General features: G+C 43.5%; 1 protein-coding gene across 2 annotated transcripts; it reads left to right on the top strand.

The window, feature by feature from the left end:
• Positions 1-3577: 3577 nt before the first annotated feature.
• FCRLA (Fc receptor like A) lies at positions 3578-9767 on the top strand. 2 transcript variants are annotated; one of them, XM_041003353.1, is made up of 5 exons: positions 3578-3682; positions 6526-6717; positions 7038-7304; positions 7758-8039; positions 8813-9767. In XM_041003353.1, the coding sequence occupies exons 1-5, from the start codon at positions 3604-3606 to the stop codon at positions 9112-9114; spliced, it is 1122 nt and encodes a 373-aa protein (XP_040859287.1). In that variant the 5' UTR covers positions 3578-3603; the 3' UTR covers positions 9115-9767. The 2 variants fall into 2 exon arrangements, with proteins under 2 accessions (XP_040859287.1, XP_040859288.1); XM_041003354.1 differs by having other exon boundaries at positions 8860-9032.
• Positions 9768-12271: the final 2504 nt, after the last annotated feature.

Raw genomic sequence — 12271 nt, 5'->3', positions numbered from 1 at the left:
CTATAGATTGCCAGCAAGTCCTACAAGTGCTCAGTAGACACAGTGTCATCTTGCACAATGAAAAGATAATAAATGGATGATTTTTTTTAAAAAAAACTTTACATAAATAAATTTTAAAAACTTACAATGGAAAAATTCCTTGTTAGCTGAACATAAATTATCCAAGATAGTTGAAGAAGAAATAACCTCCATGGCCCTAAAGCTATTTAAGAAATTGAATTTATTATCAACATTTTCCCACAAAGGAAGCCCAAAACCCAGATGACCTAACTAACTTCTGAAGTCTAACAGATGCCTAAGGATTAAATAATACAAATTTCACCCAAAATCTGGAAAATCAGAGAGAAAAAATACTTTCCAATTCAGACATCCTGGTAAAAATATTACAAGGAATGAAATCCAGTCACCAAAATCGTTCATGAACACAGATGCAAAAAATTTCAATGAAGTTTTAACAAATAAATTCAACAATGTATAAGAGCATAATACTTCTCAACCCATGTAAGTTCGGGCATTTTGAAACCAATGGGCATTCTTTACTGTGTTAGCAGATTGGAGAACAAAAACAATCATCAATTCAATACATCAGATTAAGCATTTGCTAAAATTCAACATATATTAATGATAACTATAAAACAGACAGCAACAACAATAAATCCTTTCAGTCTGTTAGCCATCAGAGAAAACTTCCTTAACCTTATTATTTTGGGGAAAATCAGTGTATGGCTTGCAAAGTCAGAAGGTGCCATGAGATGGAGGGAAGAGAAAGACAAGTTCCGTATCTCTCAGTGTGTCCTTTATCAGAGAAGAGTGAACTGTGTGTCTACAAGACAAATGATCCCACGCCACAAGGTGGGAAAAGAGGCTTTTATTATGTAAATGTGGCTCAGAGATAACTAGAATATATGTGGACTTTCTCAAGAAATATTACATTCCAAACAACAGTGTCCAGCTTGCAAATCTTGGCAGATTATTTTTTTTTAAGATTTTTAAAAATTTTCATTGGAAAGGCAGATATACAGAGAGGAAGAGAGATAGAAAGGAAAATCTTCCATCCGATGGTTCACTTCTCAAGCGACTGCAATGGCTGGAGCTGAGCCAATCCGAAGCAAGGAGGGCCATCGTTGACTACTATCCCAGGCAACAAGCAGGGAGCTGGATGGGAAGCGGGGCCTCCAGGATTAGAACTGGCGCCCATATGGGATCCTGGTGCATTCAAGGCGAGGACTTTAACCGCTAGGCTGTCACGCTGGGCCCGGCAGATTATCTTAATGACCTCATTATTCTCATATGGCTTTAGGTGATTACTAGGATCACCTAAAGAGCAAGATGACTGTAATTGTGTCAAGATGGATCCCTATAGTGGTATGCCAATTTTAAAAATCCATATCTAACATCAATTTAGGTGGGAGATTGCTTGTTTTCCTCTAAGACTGGGAAGAAAGTGAAGAAGGTAAGGGAGTCAGCTCTTTCATCATTCTCAGTAAGCATAATGTTGAAAGTTGCAGTCGATGCAATAAGCAATAAAGAAAAACAAAAACTGTGCACATTGGAAGTCAAGAGGTACAACTGAAATGGGCATTGGACTCAGGAATTAGGAAGCTACTGGGGCTGCCTGCATTGCGTGGCTGGAGTGTCTGGCTGGAGTCTGCATTCTACTTCCATTCCTAACTGCCTGATGGTGTGCATTCTGGGAGCCAGCAGTGATGATGGTTCAAGTATTTAGGTGCCAACCACTCACCTGGGAAATTCAGTTTGAATTCCAGGCTCCTGGTTCAGCTTGGCACAGCCCTAGCTATTGTAAGCATTTGGAATTGGCCACTGGTTGGAAGAGGTTGCAAAGTCAATGTACAAAACTCAGTTGTGTTTCTTCACACTAAACATGAATAATCTTAAATTTATTTTAAATATTGCTTACTGTAACATCACAAACGTAAAGTAGATAGGAATAAATTTGATGAAAGATGTGCAAGACCTATATACTGAAAACTATTGAGAATTTAAGGAATACTTCGATAGGCATAAATGGAGAGACACATGGTTTTCATGAATCATACGAACCAGTAATAAGATAGCAATTCTCTCCAAACTGATCCAGAGAAGAAAGGTAGTCCTAGTGAAAATCTCAGCAGACTAAAAAATTTTAAAAATGTTAATTGATGTACTGATTCTAAATTTAATGTGAAAGTACATGACAATGCAAACTTCATGTTCTGATTTGTTTAGAAGCCCCTTAGGCGCTGTCCAGCCCTGAGGCTCTAAGGCTTTAGGGAATTCAGACATGCAGGCTAACTAAATACATCTCATTTATTTCATTTTTACTCTGGCTGGTTAGCCTTTTCTTCCTCTTCTGGGGTTACTAAGTCTTTTATATCGAGTCAGCTGCAAGACTTACTGCCTCACTGCCTGCCCCACACCCATCTTCAACCACCCCTGGATTCCCTAGGGCCATTGACACAAGAGCATGCCTCTCAGATAATGGAAAATTCGTTCTAAATGCTTATTTTAGATTGAGAAAGATCCACTATCTTGCTCCCCTTTTGCGCATATGTCTGCTCTGCTCGGTGGTTTTTGCACAGCTGAGTGGTCCTGCTGCCCCCACCCCCAACCCAACTTTCTCCATTTCTGATGGCTGTCTCATCTCCAAATGACCCACTAGGAGCCTGGTCGGTGCTGCAATGGAAGGGGGAGGAATGGCATTTGAGAAAAGACAGGGGCCCTGCTGTGGAGGAGGCATTCAGAGGCAGGGACGCCGGTTCCCATAAGGCCACTGGCAGCCTTCATATCGCCCCTGTTCCTATCTCCTCAGGTTTCCCAAGCTATCAGATGCCTCATGTCTCTAATTTCCTCAGGATCAGTGGCTTGAGCTTTGCCCATGGGCCTGAACCCTGGGCTTCTTGCTGGGTCCTCTGAAGGGTGATCTTCTTTCTCCCTTTGCTAGTCCTCAGAGAACTTTTCCTGCTCTTTACTCAGTTTTCTACTGAGACCCAAACAGCTTTAGTTGTGCAGACAGAAAGAACTGAAAGCCAAGTCTAGAGAAATTTTTGTACAAATTGTGGAGATTTGGATGATCAGAACTTGCCAGGGGATAATCTGATACCTACATTAATGCCATTACTGATCTTCTTGCTCCCAACTTGCTATGGTCTAGTCACCAGATATTGGAACACCTGAATTGGAGTAGGATGTGCTTGCACCCTTGATGTTCCATGACTTTCTGTATAGCCTTCAAGCAAATTCCTACCTCCCTCCCCCAGGAACTTCACCAAAGAACTTGGAAAGTCCTTTCACTGATTTTTCCCAGAGTGCACATGAAGGCCAGTTGGCTACTCTATAAGTACATGCTTTGAAAGGTCCCTGAGCTCTGTGAGAAGGGAATTCTTGAACGTTTTAGAGTTCCCACATTTGATCCACAGCCCCATGATTGACCTTGGAGTCAACCTGGCCAAATCTGAATGATGAGAGCCAATCACAAACTTGAAAATAGACCCCAGATGCAAGGAGATGAGACAGTTAGGTTTACTTCCTGTTTTCTAATTTAAGAGGTTTCGTGTTGCAGAAAATCAGTGTGCTGGGGTTGGAGGAGTCTCAGACACAATCATCATGATGCTAGGATCACTTCTCGGAACCTGGGCTTTCTCCCTTTCTCCTGCAATGCTCTGGGCAACTTTGGTGTTCTTGGGTAAGTAGAATATTTGAGTGTGGGTGTGGGAATGGAGATACACCTGCTTCAGAGAAGAGTTGAGAAGCAAGCAGTGTTCAGGTAAGATCAGAGGCAAGGTGTGAGAGTGCTTGGTACGTAGACATGAAGGCTGAACGTGAGATTTCTTCAAGCCTTTTCCATTTTTACAATTTCCTATGAATGTGACATCCTCTCTAGCTGCAATCTACACTTACTCCTTTTTGAGACAAGGTTCTTGCAAAAGTGGTCTGCACTTACTCTCCCCACTGTCTCACTCCTTGTGGCTTGCCGTCAGGCTTTCACTGCATTCGGTATTGCACAGAGCAGTGACCTGCATGTTAGCCAGGTCGCAGTTACACCTTTTGGTTCTCGGCCTGCTGATCTTCTCTGGTGCGTAGAGGCACCTATGATTCTTTAGTCCTGTGTGATGTTCTCTTCCATGGAACTCTCTTCTTTTTTGTGCTACAGGTACTTCTTTGGGCTCCTCAGTGACCAATTTTCTTCCTCTTAAATTACAGGCTTCTCTGTACCTACACCTTTGCCTTCAGCTTCTGCTTTCTTGACACAATCTGCTTCAAAAAAGCTTATTTGAATCATTTTTTCCCATTACAACTATATTTTTAAGAGACCAAACAATCTCTTTAGGCATGCTTTTGAGTTTCATATTTAGTTTTTAAGCTTTGCGCCATACACATCCATCTACATGTCTCATAGTATCTCAGCATGATGTGACCAGAACTGAGTTAATCTGTCTTTGGGAGCCCCATCGCTTCTAATTCGCCTCGCATTATTTGTGATCTCATTTGATGGTGTTAACATCCACCCTGAAACCCAGAGTAAAAACCCGAAAAGCAACCTGGACTTCGCCCTGTCACTTTCTCCATTTGGCCAATCATCAATTATTCTTAGAGCCACTCCCTTCTCTGAAACATCATTGATTTCCTAAGAGGAACCCTCATTATTGGTAACTTGGACTGAGCCATAACTTTGTTTATTTTAAAATTTATTTGGTTGAAAGTCAGAGTGACAGGACAGAGGAAGAGACAGAGGAAAAGAGGGTTTCTCTCTGTTGGTTCATGCCCTAGTTGCTAAGGTTAGACTAGAATGATTCCAGGCTCCACTATCAGCAGGAAGCTGGACTAGAAGTAGAGCAGCCAGGAATCTAACTGACAGTATAAAATAGGAAGTGGCATTACCCATGGCACCACAATACTGGCCTCACTTGTCTCAGTCTTTTGTCTTTGAAATGATTTATGTACTCTTCAGAGTAATTGCTAAATTCCTGTTTGCCTGTCCTTTGTAGTTTTTTATTGTGGCACAAAAGTTCACATGATTTGGCACCTATTATACCTCTTTAGCTTCTACTGTCACCCTGTGAGCCTGAAATTGATGCTTTAATGAATTCTAATCCACTTATAGCATAGACTGTTACTCGTCTCCAAGGCTTTGCAAAAACTGTAGTCTTGGAATCAGATAATTTGATTTCAAGTCCCTCTCTGATTTATCAGCTCCTTATTACCGTGGAAAAGGGACCTTTTTTCTATCTCCAATTTGACTTTCTCCTGTGTAAAATGAGAGTAACAATATCTAGCACGTGAGAGGTATCGAGTGAAAGTGTGTGGTGGCTCAACCAGATTTTGTTTTTAAAGATGAAAAGAACGGAGGCAGTTGAGTCCAGTTGAGAGGCAGGGGAGGAACCGAAAGGAGATAGAGAACACGGAAGAGAGCTCGGGCAGGCTCTGCTGCAAGCACCTGGACCTGAGATGATGAGAATCAGGAAGTAGAAAGGGACCTTGGTAAGGGAAGTCACAAGGTCAAAGAACACAGGTGGGCCCTTGGGACTGGAGGGGAACAAAGGTAAGTGGGAAAGGAAGAAATAGAGGGAATAAGTGAGCAGCATGAAGCATGAATGGCCATGGCTGGGAGGGGTTGGGGGAAGCAGGAGATGGCATAAATTGGGTCTATCCTGCCTGGATTAAATCACTGAGGAAAGGGATAGGTGGAGCAGATCCAGTCAAAAATCTGTAATGGTAAGTTTCAACTCAGAAACAAACATGATTCTGCAGTTACCAAAGTGGATGGAGAGGAGTGGGTATGGGGTGGAGAGGACTGAGAAAAGGTTCTTTTCCAAGGGAAAGTTCAAGGAAGAGAAGACATTAAGAAAGATACCCAAAACAAACAAAAGCCAAAAACCCTGAAGACTTAAAAGGAGGAGGGAGAAGGAAGAGATACTGCTCCTACAGAAAGCTCTTTGGTATAATCAAGTCTTAAGAGTCAAATGAATTTTGAGAAAATGAATGTATGAAAGAAAGTCCCTAAGGAGGAGACCATGATAACACGATGGAGACATCTTTCCTGCTCCTTTACTTTCTCTTTTACAAAGTTTTAGATGTGTTCATTTACTTTTCTATGCCTGCTTTCTCATGATTCACAATGAGGGAAAGAGGTCACCTACATAATGAAAGTGGGTGACAATGAAATAGGGTCACGCCTAAGAATGCTGGCAGCTGGCAATGGCTGTTAGGCTCTGATGTCTTCCTTTTCCTCCTGTCCTATACCTGTTGCTCTGGGTTCACCCTCATCATTGGCATCTGGCTTCCTGTACCAACAGCCAGAGATCATGCTGGTGAGTTCACCGTCTTCAATTCTCTCCTTCTGTCTTCCTTAAACCATAGCTCCAATTTCCTGAGATCACAGCCATGAATACCAGTGAGCTGAGCTTAAAATTAACCATTTAAGACTCTTAGAGGTCTCTTGGGGAAAAAAGGGGGTTGTGGCTCCTTCTTAAAGCAGGGGAACCTTTGGCAGAGGGTAATTTCCTGTCCTGTTTCTGTAAATTCCAGCATCACCGTCTGGATCCTCCTGGGCCATGCCCTCTTCCACTGCCAATCTTGAGATTCCACAGTGTGAAGGACCCTTCAGCACTGGAGAGAGCAGCTGCCACAAAAAGGATGACTTGACTGACTTAAGCGAAGATGACTACGAAGTCAGGGGCTACACTTTCAGTGAGCCATTCCATCTGATCGTGTCCTATGGTGAGGTCCTGGGAAGGCCTGTCTGGTGCCCTAAACCCCCCCTTTCAATCCCACATGTCCCTCAGGAAGGTTTTCCCAGAACACTGGCATTAGGATGAGCTATTTTCTTTCCTACCTTCAACCCACAGCAATTGGGGTTATCCTCAGTCCTAAGCCCTAGAGAAGATATGCCACATTCTCAATCAGGGGTGAGAGTTATTTGAATCCCATTGCAAGTATCCCTGGGAGATTTCCCCCACCATGAAAAACAGGGGTGACATTAGCTTTCTCTCTCTCTCCTTCTCTCTCTCTCTTTCTCTGTCTCTCTCTCTTGGCCACAGACTGGCTGATCCTCCAAAGTCCATCCAGTCACCTGTTTGAAGGGGACCCGCTGATTCTGCGCTGTCGAGCCTGGCAAGACTGGCCACTGACTCAGGTCACCTTCTACCGAGATGGCTTAGCCCTGGGTCCCGCTGGGCCTAACAGGGACTTCTCCATTGCTGCGGCGAAAGTGACAGACAGTGGGCGCTACCACTGCAGTGGCGTCTTCAGGAGCCCTGGTCCCGGAAGTCCAGAAACAGCATCAGCTGTGGCTATCACAGTCCAAGGTGAGAGTTAGAAGCATGGCCAGGGTGGAGACACATGGAGCAGGTCAAAGAGCTCAGAAGTGTGTTCAAAAGAGGAAAGGATCACTGCAGGCCTGGGAAACAGGTTGCTGAAAAATGCTCAAGTTGAACTATCAGGAGGCGCGAGACCTCGATGCTTGGTTTTTCAAGTCACTCAACCCTACCCAGCCATCACATTTTGCACCATCTAAATCTCTGCTTGCCAGTGTTTTCTGATGGGGTCTCTTGACTGTTAGAGAAGATCCTGGGGATCTTTCCTAGCCCTGACTGCTTGCTGGAAGATAATCAGAACTTGAAAGGCTCAAATGCAACTTTCCTGAGAGCTCATTCCTGGTGGAAATCAGGGAAAAGAAGTATGACTGGGGTTATTTTCCTGTCTTGCATACAGAATACAGAATAAGCTGAGCTTTTCTGTCTCACCTCTTTCCTCCCTAGAACTATTCCCAGCTCCAGCACTCCAAGCTACATCTTCTGAGCCCAAAGAGGGAAGCCTGGTGACCCTGAGCTGTCAGACCAAGCTGCCCCGGCAGAAGTCAGCCACTCGCCTCCGCTTCTCCTTCTATAAGGATGGAAAGCGAGTGCGCAGCAGGAGTCGTTCCTCAGAATTCCAGATCCCCACAGCTGCAGAAGAGCACTCTGGAACCTACTGGTGTGAGGCGGTCACTGAGGACAACCAGGTTCGGAAACAGAGCCCTCAGCTGGAGATCCAGGTGCATGGTGAGTTAGTATTATGGGTCTCTGCATGTGTGTGTATGGGAGGGAGGGGCCCATGAACCTGAATTCAGTGTGATAATGTTAAGAAGGAACACAAGGGAGGAAGGAGCAGTAAGCTAGAGACCCAGAGGATGAAAGAGAGCACAAATGGAGAACCCAAAGACCCAAGCCAGCTCTACACCTGCTGCCCCATAGACCTTAGGCGTCTAATATCATCTCTGGGCATTTAGAGTGTATAATAGATATGACAGAATGTCCTCATCTGGAATGATAAAGAGGTAGTCTGGAGTTAACCATCAGTTCTGGGAGCTACCAGTAAGAAAGTTGCATTTGATTTAAAATAGACCAGAAGACATATCAAGGGTGAAGAGGAAGCTTGAGGTCATAGGATGTGAGAAATAATGGGAGAGATGAGGAGTGCTCCTCCTGAAATAGAGGTGACTCAGGGGCCATAAAAATGATCCTCAAGATGGGGGATTAGGTTAATGCCACGTACAATATAAGAGTTGACCCTGGGCCATGCTTCGGAGAATGAGATTCTGCCTTGCTAGAGAGGAGCTGGCCAGCCATCATAGTGGTCTGATGACAAGGCTTCATCCCTGAAGCTTGTTAAGCAGAAGTACCAAAACTTTAGACTAAAACTAGGATCAAGAGGGCCCCAGGGTCCCACTGGGCCCCACAGCCACCTTCGGAGAACAAGACAGAGTGAACAGCACTATGAGAGTAGAGCAGGGTCAGACTCCATCCTTGCACATGCCTCCTGCCCTGCAATCCAGGTCCTTCCGGCTCTGCTGCATCAATGACCTTCAATCCATCTCCTCAGAAGTCAGCTGCTCCGGACACTCCGCCCACCGAGCCCCCTGTGCCTCCACCTCCGCCTCCGCTGTCAACCCCTTCTGCTGAGGAGCCAGGCTTCACTTCTCCTCTGAGGGCCCCGGACCCCCATCTGTACCACCAGATGAGCATTCTTCTGAAACACATGCAGGATGTGAAAGCTCTCCTTGGTCACCTGCTCATAGAACTGAGGGACCTGTCTGGCCGCCTGAAGCCTGAGCCCACACAGGCTCCTGCAGAATAGAAGCCAATGATTTGCCCATGATATTGCTCCACCAGCTTCAACAAATGCAGCTCTGCCCTTGTTTCTCTTTCTGTCTTGCACATATGCATAAGTAGTTGTACTATGTTTTGAAAGAACAATGGAGGAAGGTGAGTGTAAATAAACATATGCCAACTGATCCCTGGAGTTTGGTTCCACTGGTATATTCTCTGGTAATAGGACAGCTTAATTCTGCATCTTTTTCTGGATCAGGAGTTTTCTTCTGTTGCCTCCATCAGAATCTGGCAATTTAAAAAGGAGCAATGAAGTAGATTTAATTCAGGGGTCACAACTAAAGTTCAATATACTTCCAGGGCATTTGGCAATCATTGGAGACATTTTGGTTGTTACTCTTGCGGGTGGGGATGTACGTGCTACTGGGTTCTACAAAGTGAAAGCAGGGGTGCTGCTGACATCCCATAATGCACAAGACAGCCTCTCAACAAAAGATTTCCTGTACCAAGATATCATTAGTGCCTAGGTGGAGAAGCCCCCGCCTAACAAAAGCCAGGGTGGACTCTGGGGTATACTTCTATGCCATCCAGTTATGCTCCCCTTCAGTGTCTTATATGCTAGTGTTTCATTGGTACTATTGGTCTGGATGTCCCAGTCTGTATGCTTAAATCCCAACCTGCCCCCCCCCCCAAAAAAAATGATGTAAGGAGGTGTGGCCTTTGGGTGATGATTAAATCATGCAGACAGAGCCCTCACCATTGGGATCATTGCCTTCAATAAAGAGACACCAATAGCTCACCCTCCCTTCAGCCATGAGAACATAATGAAAAGATGCCTTTTGTGAAGTAGAAAGCAAACCCTGAACAGAAATCAACTCTATTGATGCCTCGATACTGGACTTCCCAGCTTCCACAAGTGTGAGAAATAAATCCTATTTTTTATAAGCTACTCAGTCTATGGCATTTTGTTTTAACAACTCCGGTGAATGAAAGCACCTTGCCTCTGCTACATGCCTGAGTTCATGCTATGCTAAGTACACTTATAAGGCAGTTTGTCTCTGTGCAGAAGCCTCACCTCCTGGCTTCACACTGGTTCAGTTCCAGGTATTGTGGTCACTTGGGGAGTGAATCATCGGACGGAAAATCTTCCTCTGTCTCTCCCCTCCAATAAAATAAATAAATATTTAAAATAAATAAATAAACAAAAACAAACAAATAAATAACTGGCAAGAGTTCTATTATGTTACCCTTAATTATACAATACAACACTACTGGTGGCTTTTGTGCTGTTTATTCTATGCAGTTGTGTTCCATGATGATTTACCAAAAATGTGTACATTATCATTCCAGACATACCACAAATAAAAGAACAAATTCATGGTGGATGGTAAACTTCGAGTTTTCCAGTAGTTTCTAGAATCTTCAAGAAGAAGAATATACCAATTGGGAACTGTTAGATGTCCATAAATGTTGGTACAAACTGAGAGAAATGGTTAACAATTGTGTGAATGGGAATTAATCAGAAATGACCAGAAGAATGCCACGACTTAGGTGAATTTGCAAAAAGGAAGCTCAATTGTCAATATACTCAGCTGGGCGTACCTCAAAAGACACCATGTTATTACCATTCTACACGGAGTTCATTTCAATTATGAAGCATTTGCTACTGTTTAAACTAAAGATCAGTTGACGTAGTGACCTAGTCTGGTTTTATTCAGCTTTTGTGTTCTTCAGTCAAAACAGCAGAACAGAGATTAGAACTATTCCAGAACATCACAGGCCCAGGGCCCTTTGGCCATCAAGGACTGTGTTGGTGTCAGCAAAGTGAGTCTTGGTGGTTTCGGTGTTCTGTCATTGATGGAAGTTTCAGATGCATAGAGAGACAAATTGTCGCTGATAGCCCACAGTCCAACAACTGGTGCCGGCATCCCCGGGTCTGGAACCTCTGACTTCTGCTTCATTGCCGACGCAGGTACAAGTGAGCACTTCACTTGGGCCTCTGCCTCACGTTTCTTTTTTCTGCCTGTACTTCCTCCACTGGGCTTTCATGGCACCAAGGTCTCCAAAAAGATGGTGCTTAAGGTGGGAGGAGACACAGAGTTTTTAAGATGGTTCTGGTGCTGGTCCAATTGCTAGAGTGTTTTTTCAGATTATAACATCTTTGATAGTTGGCTTTCATATGACCTTCAATGCCGTTTCTCTCTGACATAATAATATTCAGAATAATTGCAACTATTTATTGGACATATACTTTGTGTTCAGCACCATGTTACACCCTTTAGATTTGTTTTTGAATTTTTTAAAAAAATGTTTATTTTTATTGGAAAGGCAGAACATATTTACAGAGAGAAGGAAAGACAGAAAGATCCATTGTCGCTGTCCTGCAGCGATGGACTTGGTGCACGGAGGTGATAATAACACGCATGGACTACTGACTGATGATCAATAGCCAAAATTTATTAGGGGCAACAGACTTTATACACTGAGGGCCATATAGAATTAGGGTGGAGGTATTTAGCTCATCAACAAACCCATCAACTGTTTCTATACTTTTGTTTGGAAGTCTTGTATATTGCACCAAGTGTTCTCATACACATACTTTCCACTCAACTGTTCTTATACAAATAATCTCCCATCAGGTATACAAAAGATAGTCATTCGGTTGTTCTCATGCAAAGGATATCCAATCAGTCACACAAAAGGCACCCATTCAGTTGTTTATCATACAAATATTGTCCAATCAACTGTAATCCTGTGCTCCCTGACCTTCTAGGGTCACAATGTCCTCCTATAATCCACCATCCTCTGGTTCACACCCCTAATAGACACAATGGCCAGAGCTGAGTTATCTAAAGCCAGGAGCCAGAAGCTTCTTTCATGTCTTCTACATGGGTGTGGGGTCTCAAGGCTTTGGGCCATCCTCTACTGCTTTTTCAGGCTACCATCAGGGAGCTGGATTGGAAGTGGAGTAGCTAGGACAAGTTGGCACCCATATGGATCCTGGCACTTGCAAGAGATGATTTAGTCATTAAGCCATTGCACTGGGTCCTTTTTCTTTAATTTAAATTTTAAAAAAATTTTTTTGATTAATATGAAATACACTTTTTTATGAAGTGCAGTATAATATTTTAATAGATGTATATAGTGTAAATTGATCAACATAAGCAATAAACATTTCCATTTCT

The sequence above is a fragment of the Ochotona curzoniae genome, unplaced genomic scaffold, assembly GCF_017591425.1.
Source record: "Ochotona curzoniae isolate NIBS_2020 unplaced genomic scaffold, NIBS_Ocur_1.0 scaffold_2683, whole genome shotgun sequence".
In the NCBI taxonomy this organism is placed as follows: Eukaryota; Metazoa; Chordata; class Mammalia; order Lagomorpha; family Ochotonidae; genus Ochotona; species Ochotona curzoniae.
Note: the sequence above shows the minus strand (reverse complement) of the source record. Positions and strands in the feature narration are given on the sequence as shown.